Source organism: Carettochelys insculpta, chromosome 4 (genome assembly GCF_033958435.1).
Source record: "Carettochelys insculpta isolate YL-2023 chromosome 4, ASM3395843v1, whole genome shotgun sequence".
NCBI lineage: Eukaryota > Metazoa > Chordata > Testudines > Carettochelyidae > Carettochelys > Carettochelys insculpta.
In genome coordinates, this window is record NC_134140.1 from 26,708,171 (window position 1) to 26,727,409 (window position 19,239).

General features: G+C 40.7%; 1 protein-coding gene across 1 annotated transcript in view; it reads right to left on the minus strand.

Annotated features, from left to right (window-relative positions):
* SLC2A9 (solute carrier family 2 member 9) overlaps nucleotides 1-19,239 on the minus strand; it is a 154,267-nt gene that overhangs the window by 92,475 nt on the left and 42,553 nt on the right. The window contains exons 6-7 of the mRNA XM_074992496.1: nucleotides 13,771-13,903; nucleotides 206-393 (exon numbers count right to left, since the gene is read on the minus strand). Of these exons, the coding sequence (XP_074848597.1) occupies nucleotides 206-393; nucleotides 13,771-13,903 (321 nt within the window). The remainder of the gene's footprint in view (nucleotides 1-205; nucleotides 394-13,770; nucleotides 13,904-19,239) is intronic.

Genomic DNA, 19,239 nt, shown 5'->3' on the forward strand with positions numbered 1-19,239 from the left:
AATACCATTTGTTCAAAAAGTTTACTAGCTCTAACCTCTTTGCCAGTTGGGCCTTGAAATGTTACTGTAACACAAATGAAAACAGCCATAAGGAATAGAAGAGAAATGAAAAATTATGACGTTTGCAAAGTATGAGAACATCTAAATACTGATTAACAAAAGGCACGACCCTTTGAGAGGCAGCGCATGGAAAAGGAATACTTACAGCATTTAGCCCACATAATTGGTAGCAAGCCATGGTGATGATCACAGTAATGACCTGCCAGCGCACAGAATGGTTCCTCAGAAGTTGAAGGGTAGACACCACTTTAATACTTTCCTGTGCTTGACTCTCTGACAAAACTTCTTCTACTTCATGAGAGACATCATCTTTGCCAAGGAAGATCTGGAATGCTGCAAAGTACAATCACATATCTCAGTGGGAAACCTAATACACTTTTTTAAAAAAGGAACTCAAACAGGTGAGTTTCACAGAGGTTCGAGAACATCTGAAAACATTTGGAATGTCTTCCAACTCTTCATGCAGCTATTCGGTTCCCTCCTCATTGAGCCTGGCCTGTCTCATCATAAGTACTACAATGGAATGCAATTTTGTGGCTTTGACCTGCAAGCTGCTCGGCTACTCTACTCCAGCTGAAGGCCTTGACAATTGGGGCAGTCAGCATCTTGCAAGATAAGCCACTTTCCTTTACTTGGGGTTCATTCCCATGCTGTGCCAAAATACTTGACGGAGTTGAAACAACACAAATGACAATGGAGGATGTAAACTGAAGAAAAATGTAACCAGGATTTCACCTCATTTGGCCCTGACTACCTTTATAGCCAAACTACTGAGTATCTGTTGACGACACTCAGCAACAGCAGACAATTCTGGTGGCATGGGCAAGGTTTTAGTCAGAAGACCAAAAGCAGCAGTGAAAATGACATTACAATGCATAGAAAAGAGAGAAGTGGGACATTTTAAGAGGTGATTTTAAAAGAAAGTTGTGGATTCAAAGACATATAGGAAGAGAAATGATTTCACCTACAGATCCACAGATTTACATGGTGCTTGACAGATAAGTAAAGAAGTCAGGGTTCTTTGCCTCAAGGAGTTAACCTTTTAAGGGAAAGAATATAGTATAATGTTATGTCATGTAATATAATATAATCTTGTTCCCATCAACTCCCAAGAGACTTGGAAGTTTACTGACCTAAAAACTCACCCTCTATCTCTCAGACAGGAATACAATTTTGATCAGTGGATGCACTGGAGGAAATTACTGACAACCTCCCCCTTCCCCTGCCCCAATGACATTAACACTTCTTTAAAATTAAAATAAAAGGTCATTTTATGTGTAACATATAAACACTCTTGGCTATGTTGCATAAACATCTGTGTGCCAGTTTTCTACCTCCATCCCTTCCTTTTATGTTATAAAACAATACAGATTCTTTACATTAAAAGAAGAGAAAAAAAACCTTTGAAGGAATCTAGAATTCACACAGTTGTTGATTGCAACAGTGATCTATGTATCTATTATATCTATGGTATTTCTGCAGCACCTATCACCACAATCTTCAGAACAACTAACCTAACTCAGTTTCATGAAGGGTAAGTGAAGTTCTACCATCGCCTTCAAAGACAGCAGTGTTAGATCACACAAAGCACTTGTGGAAAAACCCAACTACCTAATGCAAGGAGCAATAAGATCAAGAGATTGTTTCAAAAGATGAGGAAAAAGCAGAAAGGTGCAATTATTATAACCAGCGAAGGATGCACATTTGGGACTGAAAAATGCCATCTTTCCTAAAAAAATAACTTCTTTTTCTTAATTTATGCAGACTGATTCCAGCCAAGGATCCAACTTATTGGTATATTAAATGGTTGGAAAGAATTATCCAAAGTGGTAAGTATTTTCCCAGGTCCCATACATAAAAAACGGGGACTCTAATTCATACCTCTCTCCTTAAGTTGGTGTTTATATTTCATTAACATGCATCAGCTAAAAAACAACAACAAAAAAGAAAACCCCAAACCCCCAAGCCACATAGGTGCAATAACATAATGATTTACTGCATTAACTTTTCACTGTGAACAATACAAGTTTCTAACTGCATTCACACACAAAACATTTCCAGAAGCATTAGTCACTTTTCAAAAAGTCCTTAATTTTGAAGTCACCCTACGGGTGTGCTATAAATTGCTGATATTTTTATTAAAATTTCCAAGAATGTATCCTGGGGTTTGGCTTCATAACATATATTTAAATAGCTGACATCTTGAAATTATTTCTGCTACAGAGAATCCATTGCATTAAAAAGGTTCTTTTAACTAGGCCTTTCTGAACACTGCAGGAGGCGAGAATGATTTATTTATGCAGCAGGTCACCTAAAAATCCTCCTTTTAAGGAAATAATACCAGCTATTATTATTTTATTAGAAAGAAAAGTGATAGCATTGCTCCAATTTTACTGAGAAAGAAAAAAAGTGTACTTTGGGCTTGTTCACAGCTTTGCAAAGTATTATCTATGCAGGTATAAAGTGCACAGGCACTCTTTTAGACAACACAAAGGACTTAGAAAAGCCAGATACACTGACTAATGATGACTGGAATGCCCACATTCCACTTAAGATCTGCAATAGATGGATTGCAGCATTATCTGGGTGTTCGGGGGGGGGGGGGCAATACTGTGGAGTTTCAATGTTATTAGGGATAAGTCACACAAATCAAACACAAAAACCTACAATATCAATGTTCTAGGACCTGCACTAGCTACCAATTCAGTTCTCGCTGGAATTAAGGATTTGCCCAAACAGCATTCATTATTGTCCAACAATTCTGGATACCCATCTTCAGACCTCTTAGGGTTTGTCCACACTGCTACTAAACACCAGAAAATGCACTTCTGTCAGCAGATGAAGACTTGTGGCCCTTGAGCCCTGAGGCTCTAAAATTGTGGTGTAGTCATTCTGGCTCAGGCTAGAGTCTGGAATCTTGGACCTTCCCCCACTGAGGTATCCCAGAGCCTGGAACCCACTCTGAGGATCTACACTGCTATTTTACATTCCCGTAGCTGAGCCCCAGAAGCCTGAGTCAGCTGACATGCCCAGCCATGGTGGATCTTTAACTGTAGTATACTCAGACCCTTTAAAGAGCCAAGCTTTTAGGGGTGGTTGCTGATAACTGCCTGAAAAGATGGTGTGTAAAGCTGGGTACCCAAAATGGAGGCAAACAAAAACAGTAATCACTTTTGAAAATTTTAGGTCTTTAGGTTTAACCTAGAGCACCCTAACTGCATTGAGAGCTGCATTCTCAAGAGACCTCTCTATGCTCCATTGGCATTCATACAGGATCCTCCTTTATTCAGAGGAAAAGGAGCTGCCACAAGAGCATTAAACCTAAAGGGCTTTTCCCTCTGCAGCTCAGCTTTTCCTTTGGTTCACCCAGACTATTATTTTTCAAACCTTCTGGCACACTGCTTTGATTAATCTATTTATGCAGGGCTTCTAAGCAAAGGTAGGTTAACGAACACAGGTTTTAGAATCCGAGTTTTTTGGGTTGAGAGCAAGAACCTGATTTTTTTATCATAGACAAATTACTATTCATTGAATTATACTTTTTAAATTACATACTTAATTCTTACTTAAAGGACTGTGCTGTATTTAGAGTTCAGTATGAGCTGTAAAAGTAGAAGTAAATCTAGGTACAGTATATTTCATTACTTCATATTATATCCTTTGTTTTTAATACTGAAGAACGTCACATAAAGAAGGTAATAAGGAGTACAACATCAAAGGGTTTTACTTTAAAATGATTCCCACATATTTTAATGCATCTGTTTTATTTTTTTTCTGTCAGTGTAAATCAGGTCAGTACACAATTTTCTTTATTTTTCCTGCTCTCAGAAACGTCATCATTCCTGTAGGGTATAGAGTCAAAATACAGGTGCAGTCAAATAAAAAAGAACCAATCTGTCTCGTTTGCACAGGGGATTTGATATATTTTTAAGGGAGTAGGAAGTCAAAAATTTTTAGTATAGAAAACGATTAATCAAGTACTAGGTAGGAAAAAAAAAAAAGATCTGTTTTCCTTTCCTTTCCCTTCTTGCAGTTAAGACCAGAAATATAATTGCCAACAGCAAAACTTCACAAATACTTGAAAGATCAATAAACCAATGAGTGCTAACACATTAATATTTCCAAAACAAAAAAGCAGTCAAGTAGCACTTTAAAGACTAACACAATAATTTATTAAGTGAGCTTTCCCGGGACAGACCCACTTCTTCAGACCAGAGCCATACAAGAACAGAATCAATATTGACTGCTTTTTTTTTGATAGTATGTAGACTAGCACGGCTTTCTTCTGTTACTATTTATATTTCCCTGCATTAATGCACAGTATACAGAACACTTGTACATCGCTGTATCTTTTCCAGAAGATTTAGTAAGATTTCTTGTTGTTCAACACTTTTCCTGGAATTTCCTCTCACCCCTTCTTCCAATAATGTCAGAAATATAATTATACAAATTAATAACACTTATTAGGATTTTTCAAACATTTGACTAAGAAAGAATCTACCTGGAGAAGTGGTGGAAAACTCAGACTCTCACATCACTTAAATTCAGCAAACATGTGCCAGGTATATTGCACTCAAAGGCTAGTACTTTAATTGTTCATAGGACATGGAAACTTTCCATTCTAAACCACTAGTTCAAATTCATCCCACAGCATGGAAGATGAAAGGTCCTTAATATATGACAGCACTGTGTGAAACAAACTGGCATCTGAATCTAGTTGTTAGTCTGGCACTTCTTGGTGCATCACCATGAAGTCCAACATCACAAACTCACAGCTCTATTGGCAGCCTCAGTCAAGGTTCCCATCTGCACAAAGAGTACTACCTTCGGAACCCTAGAAGAGACACAGGTTGGATAAGAGCGCCTTTTTCCGAAAGATTCTTTTGGAAAAAAAAAAAGTGCGTAGCTGCCCCGGGAGCCCTTTTTTCGAAAGAGCAGTCTTCATGGTGCTGTATTTTTCAACCCCTGGCCCGTTCTTTTGAAATAGCCGGGGCTGCGTGGATGCCCCTTATCAAAAGAGTGGATCGATTTTTTTCCAGCAGAATGCAGTGGAACTGCGTTCTGCCACCTTTTTTCCCAGGGCCACTTTTAAAAGGCGCCACTGCCACTGCTCCACTTCTGGCTCCCTGCCCGCAGAGGATAGAGCAGGACTCGATTTAACTGGTTTAACAGCCAGCTGGACCACTGAACCAATTAAATTGACTCCTGTTCTTTCAGCATGCAGGTTAGGGAGCTGCTCCTGTGGCTTTACGCGGGGAGCGCTGCACAGCCAGCAAAGCAGCAAGAGCACATGGAGCTCTTTTTCAAATGTAAGTCCTGGTTGGGGCGGGATGGGGGAACAGTTGGGGACGGTTAAGCCATGGGGTGGGTTGGGGCCGTGGGAGGGGGCAGAGGGGGTTAAGCCTGGGGTGGGTTAGGGCTGCGGGGGGTGGGGAAAGGGGGTTGAGCTGGGGTCGTGCAACAATACAGGGGATTGAGCCAGGGCCAGGGGGCTGAAGGCAGGTTGAGCTGGGGCCATGCGGGCAGGTTGAGCTGCGGGTGGGAGTGTAGGGGGAGCAGTTTGTGGCTGCAGTTTGTTGCTGGGAAGGGGGTTAAGCCGGGAGAGGTGGTTTGGGGCTTCAGTTCTGGCACCTTTTTGTGTAGAAAAAAAGCACTGATTTTTTTTATCTGCTATTTGTGTGTGCGTGTGTGTGTGTGTGTGAGCACACGCGCACGTGCATGTGAATTTTTCAGAAGAGATCTTCCAGAAGAGCTTCTTTCGAAGAATCACTGTAATATAGATATACCCTAAGGGTTTTGATTGTACATCATGTTCCAAAGAAGTTTATGCAGTTTCACAAACCTATGAATCTGGAATGTAAAGATATTTCCTCACACAGTTTTGTGAACCTTGTTACCATTTTGGTTTTGTAGCACAATATCTGGCCAAGTGAAAATTCGTATTTTCACATATCACTGTGGCAAAGTTTAAGAATAAATCTGGGACTTTGTATGTTGATTTATTAACCATAACTAAAGTTACAAGCTAAGGCAGCCAACTAATTTGGTACTTCTCCCACACACACGGGACCTGTGCCTGCATGAAGCTCCTTGCAGGATTATGATCATAGTGCTTGCACTGAGTTTTCATTTAATATTTGTGGTTCAACCTTGACATGGTTTTGTTTTCAGTTTTTCATGCTGTGCACACAGAACTGTAACCCTAGCCTGATTCACTTATTTTGTTGATGATTGGCATTACCACGGTCATCACTTCTGTGATCTCAGGTGGAAACATTTGTGCACAGAGTGATTCTTGAATTATGCTGTGAAATGATACCACATTATGATCCAGCATCTTCTGCAAGAGAGAAAACTTCCTGGTGTGCCGCTTTCATACTATAGCTGCGTCTACACGTGCACGCTACTTCGAAATAGCGGCACCAACTTCGAAATAGCGCCCGTCGCGTCTACACGCGTTGGGCGCTATTTCGAAGTTAACTTCGACGTTAGGCGGCGAGACGTCGAAGTCGCTAACCTCATGAGGAGATAGGAATAGTGCCCTACTTCGACGTTCAACGTCGAAGTAGGGACCGTGTAGACGATCCGCGTCCCGCAACGTTGAAATTGCTGGGTCCTCCATGGCGGCCATCAGCTGGGGGGTTGAGAGATGCTCTCTCTCCAGCCCCTGCGGGGCTCTGTGGTCACTGTGGGCAGCAGCCCTTAGCCCAGGGCTTCTGGCTGCTTCTGCGGCAGCTGGGGATCTATGCTGCAGGCACAGGGTCTGCAACCAGTTGTCAGCTCTGTGTATCTTGTGTTGTTTAGTGCAACTGTGTCTGGGAGGGGCCCTTTAAGGGAGCGGCTGGCTGTTGAGTCCGCCCTGTGACCCTGTCTGCAGCTGTGCCTGGCATCCCTATTTCGATGTGTGCTACTTTGATGTGTAGACGTTCCCTCGCTGCGCCTATTTCGATGTTGGGCTGAGCAACGTCGAAGTTGAACATCGACATTGCCGGCCCTGGAGGACGTGTAGACGTTATTCATCGAAATAGACTATTTCGATGTCGCAACATCGAAATAAGCTATTTCGATGTTGGCTGCACGTGTAGACGTAGCCTTGGTGACCCATCAGTCATGGCTGAGATGATATGGCTGGTGTTTATTTCTTTTATTTTCAGGCAGTTGATGGGATCTGAAAAAACATCTTCTCCCCTTGCGTGGGGTCCTTCGGAATTCACATATCTGCCAAGAAGGACAACTTGTGCAATGTCAGTGACATCACTTGACTCATGACAAGCAAGAGAGATGCCCAGGGCTGTATTAATGTCCTTAATCTTCTGGCTGGTGGTATCTGTGGACATTTCTATCCCTCACTGTCTTTGGAGACAATTTCATCTTTGTTTTTAAAAATCACTGTACAGATGCTCTGATACTTTGATAAAGCACTCTCATATCTATTCACCATCCGTGAACAGCTTTCCTCATTTCAAGATCTCTTGAGTTGCCACAAAACTAGCCACTACTATGCTACTTGGTGATTTCACCCATTTAGGGAACATATTCTTATTTTGTTCTGCTTTCCGTAGAAGCTCCTCCACATCTTTATTCTGGCATTTTCAGGTGGATACTGTTCAGCTAAAGTAGTGTGTTTTTTGAGAAAATGCCTCGAGGTTGCATTTTTTGCTGTTGTTGAATTTCTCACTGTAAAGGAGATATAAAGGCAACCCAGCCAAACTCGATATAAATGTGAAGGATTGGGTCCATTCAGTTACAGATTCTCAGTTTTCATCTTCAACTTTCCTCTTTTTTGAAGCCATTCCAACCCACTTTAAGTATGCCAATTTTACTTTATGCTTAATTTCAGTTTTCTTCCTTAAAATGTGTGTTGCCGTTCACGGCAGGAATGTTGCAAGCTTCCTTTTCCTTTTCAAAATCAAGACTTTATTGGCAATATGATCAAATTTCAGATACAGTACCATATCCCACAATGCACTGCATATGTTAGAGGGGGAGTTATCCAATGTTTCAAGATCACATTGTTTGCTACTTAGATCTGAATTGTTCATTACTGGGGCTTTTAGACGTTCACCATTTATCGAATATAATCAGGATTTTTTTTTTATTTTTAAACTTTGCAATCATAGCACCAGGAGCCACAAAGCAGTCCTTCAAGAGCTGCATGTGGCTCCAGAGCCACAGGTTGCAAACCCCTGACCTAGGCTAAGTCTACACTACAGAGATCTTCAGAAAGAAGCTCTTCTGGAAGATCTCTTTTTGAAAAAAGAGTACGTCCACACACAAAAAAAACGGATCAAAAGAGTGATCTGCTCTTTTGAAAGAGAGCATCCACACAGCCCCCACTCATTCAAAAAAACAAGCCAGGGATGGAAAATGAAGACTGTTCTGTTGAAGGAAGGGCCCTATGGAGCATCTACACACTCTTCTCTCAAAAGAAGCTTTCAAAAGGGGGCGCTCTTCCTGAAACAGGAAAGGAAGAGTGTTTTCGAAAGGAGCACCACATTCTTTCGATTTACTTTCAAAAGAATGCTTTTTGTATGTAGGCGCTCCATAGGCTCTTTCGAAAGAGCGCCGCTCTTTCGAAAAATCTTTCAACAGAACTTGCTAGTGTAGATGCAGCCCTAGACTATCGTTCACAGAGAACTCCCTTTAAAAATCTCCAGTGAGAGGGATTCTGCAATCTCCTTTGGAAGTCTACTCCAGCACTTCAGAGGTGCTTCCACATAAATATACATAAAAAGTTATTTCAGTACCTACATTCAGATCCCTCCTCAAATCTCTCTTTAGCTGATATGCTGACAAAAACTTGGTGACACTTGAATACTGCCCATCATCTGATCAATATAGTCTCATTGTTTCCTAGTACTCCCCAATTGTATCCATTTGTTATCTCACCTTCTATTGTAAACTCCTTGTTCTTTTTGTACAGCACTTGGCCCAACAGGTTCCTGGTCCATGACTAGGGTTTCTAAGGGGTAGGATAACAGTAATAATAATAATTTGCCATACGTGTAGGCAGCCCTGGCTTGGCTCAACCCTCCACACGGTCACGCGACCCCAGCTCAACCCCCATTTCATTTAAGTCAATGAATTTGTAACCATCTGTGCCCACTATGAATTTGGCTTCACAACATCTCCCATAGAAATAGTTTCACTAGCTTTGTCCAAAATTAGCCTCTTACGTTTTTTACCCCAAAATAGACTTGCTCCTTCTGAATGTCAACTCAAATCCATCCCTTTAAAACTTCAAAAATACATGTTTTGGACCTCTTACCAACAAGATCTGCAGCGTTACACTACTGAAGCAGTTTTAAGTACTTGCAATATTTCTTTCCTCTACAAGTGTGGGTGTTTTAGTGTATGACTGAACCTATGAGAGAATTAATTTTATGTTACCAGTAGGTGCTAATGTGACATGATGTGTGAAGTTATTTGACACTTAACACACAGTAATATGTTTTTTTGCAAGTCAGAATGCTCACTGAATTCCTTCATCATTTATAGAATACATTATCACAGCTGCACTGAAACTAATTATTTGTTCAGGGCTACTTTTTGCAATTAGAGAGCATAATTAGAAAGGTTTCTTTAATGGTTTAACTAAAGAGCACTCCAATGCCTAGAGCTGACAAATGTCTTCTATCACATTAAAATTACTATTATTTATTTGTTTGTCTGTCTGTCTTTCCCCAATCACTATTGTATCTGAGTGATACCAAGAGAAATCCAAATGGGGCCTCATTGCCAAGTGTCTCCCTCTTCAGTCAACTCTCTCCAGACTTCCCTTCCTGTCACATCCTGTTCTCTCTGCCTCTGTTAGTTCTCCCTTTTCTTACACTCACAAGTGCTACTCCTCATTTACACCAATGTATGGGGCAAGAGAACTTCAGGCGGCTGCAGTCTGGTTTCCTATGACAGCTCAGACAATTCAAATAAGGGTGGAAAAAATGGCATTAAAAAGAAAGGTAGAATTTGTGGTACTCATTGATTACAATATTCTGTTGTGCTTCTAGTATACAGTACTTTGGAACATTAAATTTCCCGTACCTTATGCTCTGAGCTTTAAAAAGAGCTGTATGTGTTTAATAGAAACAAACACACTTCTGACTTAAAAACTGCACTTCTTTCATGAACACATTTTTTGTGTTTCTCCTAAACTACAATAAAACGTATAATAGTTACATAGGATGCGTTTACCTGGAAGAAGAAAAAGATTTGGTCAAAAGACAGGCTCACCTATTTCTGATATTAGTAATATAATCTGTGCAGATCTCAGGGAGGAAACCTAAAAGTCAAATGATTCAGACACATTACTCTAGTCACCTTACAATCAAGAATATCCCAGTAATGTTACATACTCTCATGTAAATGTATATTTAACGGCAGCTATAAATTACTGCACTGCATATGCAGCACCTCATTAGCATAATTCTCATTGCATGAACTTTGAAGTTGTTAACTTTGAAGCACCGGCAAGCAGTGTAGCTGCGGGAACGTCCAAGTACCCATGCACCTCATTGCTATTAACCGACTGGGCTCGTTTACATGCTCCCTTCGAAGGAGGGGGCTAGTATAAATGAGCCCTAAAAGAAGTTCTGCACAGGCATCTTCCAGTTTTGAGAAAACAGCACTTGCACAAGTCAGAAGTCCAGTGGTGATCAGAACATGATAGTGAGCTCCGGACGTTCCTAGTCAGACAAACAGACTCACAGGCAGCGGGTGTGTGATTCAGTTGTCTTAGTCAAGGACTGAGGCAGGTTGAGAATTTCAGGAGCTGCACCTGTGACTGAGCAGTCCTTTTTAGGATCCTCTGTGCTCACCCCACGTGGGGAGGGATCTAGAAAAGGTGACCTCAAAATAATCTCGCCTCTGTTCTTCTTGGCTGGGCAGCTGCATCCAGCAAGATCACCCCTCCCCACAGTCACAAACATAAGAAAATTTTTAATTTTGGAAACTGGAATGTACATATTCCTATTTATTAGGTGCATTTACTGATTTTAATTACTGCATGTAAGGATACAGAGAGACTGTTGTTCAGGTGGAAGAAGCATGAATTAAAACAAAACAGTGATAATAAAACCTAAAAGCATTTAAATATTTACAAACCACACGTATATCTTAAAAAAGAAAAAGAAAAACAGCAAAACCCTGCTAAAAACAAAACATTCCACTACATGCAGCTATCTTCGCCTAGAGAGGGGATGAGAGAGAGACAGAGAGAGAGAGAGAGAGAAAGAGAAAGAGAACACAACAATGAAGCTCACACAATAGATGTTAGTAATGTCACTTAAAGTGCTACTGGAAAATATGCCAATACTAAAGCAACAAGATTGATATGATTTATGCAGAATGGAATAGCATATAGAACAGTATTCATGCCAGAAACAAAGGCTACATCAACACTTACCGAGAATGTTGACGGCTGCAATGCAATTTTAAAAAAAATGATTTGCAACCATCGACATTGGTCCTTGTCTCCACTGCAGAATGTCAAAAGGCGTACTCCTCCCACTGACATTCCTTGATCCTTGTGGCTCACAAGGAGTTCTGGGTTTGATATTGATCCTGGATCATGACATTTCGTGCACACAGAACGTAGTTTACGAAGCACGCACTAGTACACATCACCTCAAAAACAATCTTTTTCTAATGTAATTGCTTACCACACACACCCCACCTCACCCCAACAGGCTCACCAGATTCTTTTTCAGACCTCACCTCAAAATTTCTCTCTTGCCTTAAAAATCTCCCTAGACCTATTCCAGCTTGCTTCAAAGACTTGGCCAAGACTTCTAAAAACCAGGAGCCTAAAACGAGGCACCTATATCTAGTTTAGACACCTACAAAGTGACTTGATTTTTAAGAAGTGGGTGAGTACCTTGCAGCTTTGATAGAAATCAATGGTTACTGATTCAATTCAATTATTTAGGAGTTTAAACAAGGGCTTAGGACCTTAACATTAGACACCCGCGTTTGACAATCTTGGCCCTTTTCTCCATCTTTCCCTTACCTTCTTGGCTCATCTTGCACCCACTTCCTTCCTATCCCTGTCATTCAATTTCACTACAGTTGGCAGGCAGACCTTCTGCAGCTCTTTCCTTCTGGAAAAAGCATTTTCCATGTCATTGAATCGCCAGCTCTTTTAAATCTGAGATAAGAACAGTCCACAAATAGGACAATGTTGATTCCTTCAGTCCCTGCAAGATTCCAGAGTCTGTGAGCTCCTTCTATTTGTCAAGAGCTTCTGCCTAGGTCTGGGGCAGATGTTCTGCGTACTTGCATAGCCATCCTGATTACGCCATAAGCATATGTTGGATTTTCAAAAAGATCTGTCCATCTAAATGTCTTTATTCCCATCTTAAAATTACTATTATAAAGCTTAGCATTGATCTGGCCCAATGTTAAGCGCACCTCTTCTGAGCTCTGGCTGCCCACATGCAGCTTTGTTTGTGCACCAGAAAGGATGATGATTTTGGAGTGTGCAACTGGATAATCCCACTATGTGATAAGATGGTATTAAAGCTTTTCACCTTTAAATATATATCAAAACAAAAAAAAGTCAAGTAGCACTTTAAAGACTAGCAAAATAATTATTGAATCTGTTCTGACATGGCTATGGTCTGAAGAAGCGGGTCTGTCCCATGAAAGCTCACCTAATAAATTATGTTGCTAGTCTTTAAAGTGCTACTTGACTGCTTTTTGTTTTGATAGTTAATACACTAGCACAGCTCCCTCTCTGTTACTATTAAATATATCAGAGGGGTAGCCGTGTTAGTCTGGATCTGTAACAGCAATGAAGGGTCCTGTGGCACCTTATAGACTAACAGAAAAGTTTTGAGCGTGAGCTTTTGTAAGCATAGACTCACTTCATCAGATGCTGGTCTTGGAAATCTGCAGGGCCAGGTATAAATAAACCACAGCAAGGGTGGGGATAACACAGTTAGCTCAGTCAGCAGGGGTGAGGCTTACTACCAGCAGTTGATCTGGAGGTGTGAACACCAAGGGAGGGGAAGCTGCTTCTGTATTTAGCCAGCCATTCGCAGTCTTTGTTTAAGCCTGAGCTGAGGGCATCGAATTTGCAGATGAATTGTAGCTCAGAAATTTCTCTTTGGAGTCTTGTCCTGAAATTTCTTTGCTGTAGGATAGCTACTTTTAAGTCTGCTACTGTGTGGCCTGGGAGATTGAAGTGCTTTCCTACAGGTTTTTGTATATTGCCATTTCTGCTATCTGATTTGTGTGCGTTTATTCTTTTACGTAGAGACTGTCATATTTATATTAAATATATATGGTTAAGATTCGTTGTAAACATTGCCATTTAGACGCTATACAGTTACCTAAATGTGCAGCTTCAATCCAGCTACTAGTGCACAAAGCCCTGCATTATACTAATGCCCTTGTTGGTGGTTTTGGTAGAGAGCCTAGGCAGTCAATGTAAAGATACATCCGTCAGGTAAGGAGTGAGACAGGGTGACAGGGCTAAGGGAATAAACTTCTACCAACATTGTCCACGCTGTACCTGTTCTGTGGTTAATTAGAGGACTCCAATTATCAGTCAAGACAGCACCTATACAGAAACTGATGAAAAAATACCTACTAAGATAATATGCAGCTTTTCAGCTACAGAAAACAAAATGTTCAAAATTACTTGCCAGCGAGTGTCTCTTTAATATAAACATTAATACTTTGTGGCAAATGTTTAATGATAACACCCTGTACCTTTTTCTGCTCCATTTCTGTCATGCTTTTCAAGTAGGAGGTAATGGGGACTTTCAGGAAGGAAAGGTAAAATCCCAACTTGGATCAGCGATGGGACAACAATTACTCCAAATAAGTAGGGCCAGCGAGATTCCTACAAATAGATGCAAACATGACATTTAGTGAGGTTTCCCTTTAGTGAAGCCAGATGAAAAACTACATTGAGAGAGTAACTTTTGAGATAACTTCATTTCAGTTTAGCCAATGATTTGAGTATAGCCTCTGCAGCAAGGAGGAGGGGGGAACAAAAGAGGAAGAGGGAACATATATTTAAAAAAATCAACTGACTGTGCAACAGTGAAAAAGAGGAGTGGGGCAGGGAGCAGGAAAGGTGTTTAGGGTAGGTCAAATGTATGGCATACTTTTGCTTTTCTTTAATATTACAAACCACAAACAAAGATACTCAAGATTTATAGAGTTAAAATGGTCGCAATGAAACCCAATCACTATGGCTTTGTCTATACTAGAGAGTTTTGTAGAAAAAAAAGTGAGGTTTTGTTGACAAAAATCGCAGAGCACCTACACACAAAATGCGTTTTGTCAACAGAAACTGTCAACAAAAAAGCTGTGTAGAACACTTGACACTCCAGGGAGCACTTTTGTTGACAGAACAGATTAAAAGATTGATCTGTTGTTATGTGTAGATGCAATCTGTTGACAGAAGTTTTGCTGGAACATCCCCTCTGACAGTAACTTCTGTAGACAGATGCTTCTAGTGTAGACGTGGCCTATATTATTTGTCAGCTTTAGGAAGCAATTACAGTGGAGATATAGTTACAGACAGCTGCTCATGGCACCTTAGATGTATTGACTTCTTCAAAGATCATTGAGGCTAGCTACAGCACATTCAACATCCATAAAGAGGACAAAAAATATGTTTAGGAAAAATTCTACTTCTCCAATGCATTTTCTTTATTTCTAATAATCAGAGCACAGGGCTCAGAATGGGGCACTTCTGACTTAAATTATGATTAAATCCAGAGTCTGAATTCATGTGCCGTATATAGAACCAAGATAATACTGTAGCAAATTGTTTGGTGACCAGAATTTCATGGTTGCCCCTATGTTGTACACTGTGATCATTCCAAACTTCTCTGGCTCTATGAGTGGATCTTAGATCCTCCTGCCTCAAAGCACCAGGATGCCCAATGACTTCAATGAGGTTTGGATTTCACACTAAACCTCTTTCACCTAAAGGAAATTTTGCCTTAGCAGTATACTCATCCCTCACTGTACGAGCACAATTAGTTCCCAAATTTCTGCTTGTTGGTGAAAACTCATAAAAGCGACACTAAATTCCCATTAAATTACACGTAAAGTGTTTGCAACTTGACATAAACAAATTCAGTTTAGGTACTTTTCTGATGTATTTGAATAGTTTGGCACCAGAAATAGGATGTAGTGTACGTATGTAGAGCAGGGATTTCCAACCTATGGGTCAGAACCCAAACATGGGTCCCCTTAGATTTGTTAAAGGTCACCAGCTGGGCAGTTCCCAGCTTCATGTGGCTGTTAAAGAAGCCATTTGCAGTTTCTTAATGCTGATGCCTCAGGCAGATATCTATCAACAGTGATAACTGCTGGAGATGGCAGCTATCTCTATCGCTAGAGACAGCAATTACCTTAGGCCTAGGTGCTGAAACCTTAACACTTGAGTTAATTGCTGGGAGGAAGAGTGCTGGGGGAGCCACCCAGCCTAGCAGCCCCAGTGAAGAGTCTGCGGGAGGAGGAATGTCTAAGGCCGGGGTTGTTGAGGGATGGGGGGGGGCTCTAAGACTGGGGGGAGTTTGGGCCTGCAGGGAGAGTCTAAGACTGGGGGAAGTTTGGGCCTGCAGGGAGAGTCTAATGCTGGGGGCAGTTTGTGGCTGCTGGGGGGTGTAAGGCTGGAGGCAGTTTGTGGCTGCTGGGGGGTGTAAGCCTGGAGGCAATTTGGGGCTCAGGGGATGGCAGTTAAAACCTGGCCAAGGGTGAGGTCTGCGGGGAGGGAGGGTGGGGGGTCAGTTTCATGTTCCTGCCATTGCAGGGGAGGCAACCAGGCTAACAGCCTTCTCCCTCTCATCCCCCAGCTGAAGGGCTGTCAGACAGCTGCATGTCTGAGGGAAGGGAGGGAGAAGACTCCAGCTGCGGCTCTCCCCGCCCCCAGCCAGGGACCCCGTGGCTGGAGCTGAGCCAGCTGTAGGGCTGCAGGTCTCCCCACCCCCTGGCCAGGGACCCCACTCATATAAATGGGGGAAGTTCACTCATGTAGTGAATTAAGGTAGGTATATGTTCCTCATTTTAGCGAGTACTCATAAGTAAAGTACTCCTTAAACGAGGGATGAGTGTATCAGGCATCTGTGTTCAGTTGAGCAGTTCTAATTCCATCCAGTAGAGGGCACACAAGCACAATTCATCATAATCCTTACCCTTCCCTTACCCAGAAATCATAATCTGGCTAAATTCTATAAATATTTATTATTGCCTTGCTCTAAAACACAAGAGCACAGCACTAAGGCAGCAGATATTGGTATGATTAAAATCATAGAAATATAGGATATTATTTAATATTATAGAATGTTTTGCATTTAGAAAAAATTCTTTTCTAAAAGAAATGGTTTAAACAGCAGAAGTACAGGGTCACTATTCCCTCTCCTTTGACCTAGTATTGCTAAAGGGAAAAATGAAGTAGTCAGTAAAATTCCTTTTTACTGATTTCATTCCTTTTTGCAGCTCAACAGATTCTATCGCTTTTTTTAAAGTAATTTCTTTACACTCTTTTTAAAATACAGTAAACTGTGTAAAGCATTGTATTTTTTCTTTTTGTGTCTCTTTTTAAGGCTGAGAAAACAACAGAGAGGCATATTAACTGAAAACCTTTTAATCTAATCTGTACTTCCAAGTTTATTTGCAACTTGCTGGCAGAATGAAGAAGAAAACTGCCTTAACTCTGATATTATTATTTTATTACAACATTTAAACAGCATTATGCATGCATGACATTCACCAAGAATTTGAAAAATGATCACATGCTATTTATCTTGGACTTTCCCCAGTAATAAGGCTCATAATTTCTTAATGCATTACGTAAGCCATTATGAAACTGACAGTCTGTATTAAACATTGCAGTTATTAAAACACATTTGTTACAGTCAGATACACTTTTTAAAGAAATTTTACTGTGGTTTTAGTGAAATTCTTTACAGATTCCTAGATAGCAAACAATAAAAAAGGAACAGAATCACATCAAATGAAAGATTTCTCTACTACACTGCACTTGAAGAAACAAACAAACATTTTCCTCCCATCACCAAACTAGCTATTTTATATGTCCAGGTATTTACATGACACTCATGACTATCTGAGCAACTCCACGTTATCAATGAGAATTTCATTGTCACAGGAAATCACTGGATCTTAGCAAGGTTCAGAAAGAGAATGAACACATATGGATAAGAGTATTCATAAATATCATGAATGTTAACAAACATTTTTGAAGAACTATTAAATCTCATGCTTCAGAGATTAAGGTGATCTCTAACTATTAAAAACCAGGCTGAGACTATGTGATTGGATGATTATCCCACATCTGTCCACTGAATAGCTCCTATACTTTCTGATGCATCTGGTGCTGACCAATGTCAGAGGGAAAGTATTGGACTGGATGGACCTCAGGTCTGATCCGGTCTGGCGTTTTATATTTTTATTTGTACACCAATGCAAGGGTAGAATTGTCTACATTTGTTTGAGGAAATGGGAAGGGATAACTATTAATAATGGAGTGAAATTTAGCAAAGGAATAACATAAACTGGCTATTGGGGATGGGGGGAAATTCTAAGAATGAAGTCTGTCAGACTGGAATAGTGTCATAAGAGAGATGTCCCACCAGGCAAGGACAACCTGCATGAGGACTGCTATATGAAAGAACCCTACATTGGCAAGGAGCTAGACAAGACAGAAATTAGCCTAGAAAGTTTTTCACATCTCTATCAGTATAATCAGGAATTCATACCACTGTACATAACACTACCTAGAAGGATACATTTAAAAGAAAGTGGAAACCTAGCATACTAAACTCAGGTCTTCTGGGTTTAATATTAGACTTCGTTTACAAATATATACATATTACATACTGGCATGCCATCAAGGCAAAAATCAACTGAAAAAATATAATGTATGGAGACATCATGAAAAACGACCACCTTCATGGATTTTACATTTAAACTTTTCTTCCCATAATAGTCTTTGAAAGTCACTGAACTTTGATCACAACACTGAACACTGTCATTATTTAAAAGTAGGAGCACATGGAGAACCCAGGGCAAAGTACTTCAAAAGTAGGGTTTCTGAGGAAGGCGAATTAAAGAAATTCTATCAAGGGAAATCTGGGTTTTCCTTTGAAGAAAGAATGGAAATATTTAGGCTATCGTGGAAAAAAAATTAAACAAGAAAAACAGGATTAACATTAACTCAGAAAACCAAAATGGACCCTTGCTAAATTTCTGTTTCTAAAATTTCTTACGTTCTAATTTTGGAAATAATATTGGAATAACAACCTTACCAGTTGTCTCATTTTAACAGGATCATAGAATATGATTTTCATTCTGCCTGTTACTGGGGATTTCATTTCATTTCTTCCACCCTAATTACAGATTTGATCCTGAAAGCTGATGAGCAAAGAAGAAGGGCTCCTTGTGCTTCCAGCATGTATTTATACGGGCGTTGCTGGATTGAGGCAATGCTCAGCACCTTGCATTATCAAGTGCTCACACTGCCTCTCTAAGTGCTCTGGAATTTATTTCTTCATCAGTATCAGAGCCCATCTTTCAACATGCCATTTTTCTTTCTTTGTGAATGGAAAATTAGGGTTTTAACAAAATACTTTTTTCAGTATAAGCAGGTGCTTCCTGTGGAAAATTCTGACGTTTCATTAAAAACTCAACCACCACCCAGGCACCTCCGCCACAAAAAAAAGGTTGATTCAGATTGCCATCAGAGTGGTGTAGTTTGGGCGCCCCCTAACTGCATTTCCTGTACTGGCTGGATCCCCCAAAATACATCATCTCCCATAATACACTGCAGCCATGGGTCTAGCAACCGGGGAGACCATGATGCATCCTGAGAGACATAACTCAGGCAGGAGTCCATCCCCCAGAGAACAAGAATATAGGATACCCAAACAACTCCCTTGAGGCACTACAGTGGCATTTCTGAATCAAAATGTTCTCACTTGGATTTTCTGCTGAGAAGTCAAAAATTTCCACAGGGTGTGTGTGCGCGCATGCGCGTGGGGGGGGTGATTCTCCAACTAGTTCTACTCTCAGCCATCGATGCTGTTCGTTTCTCAGTATTTTTCTGAAACGGCACCAGTGTTCCCTGTAATTTTTCCTATCCATGAGCAGAATAAATTTTGTTATGTGCACCAAGGCAAATCTGCACCACCAGTAGTGTAG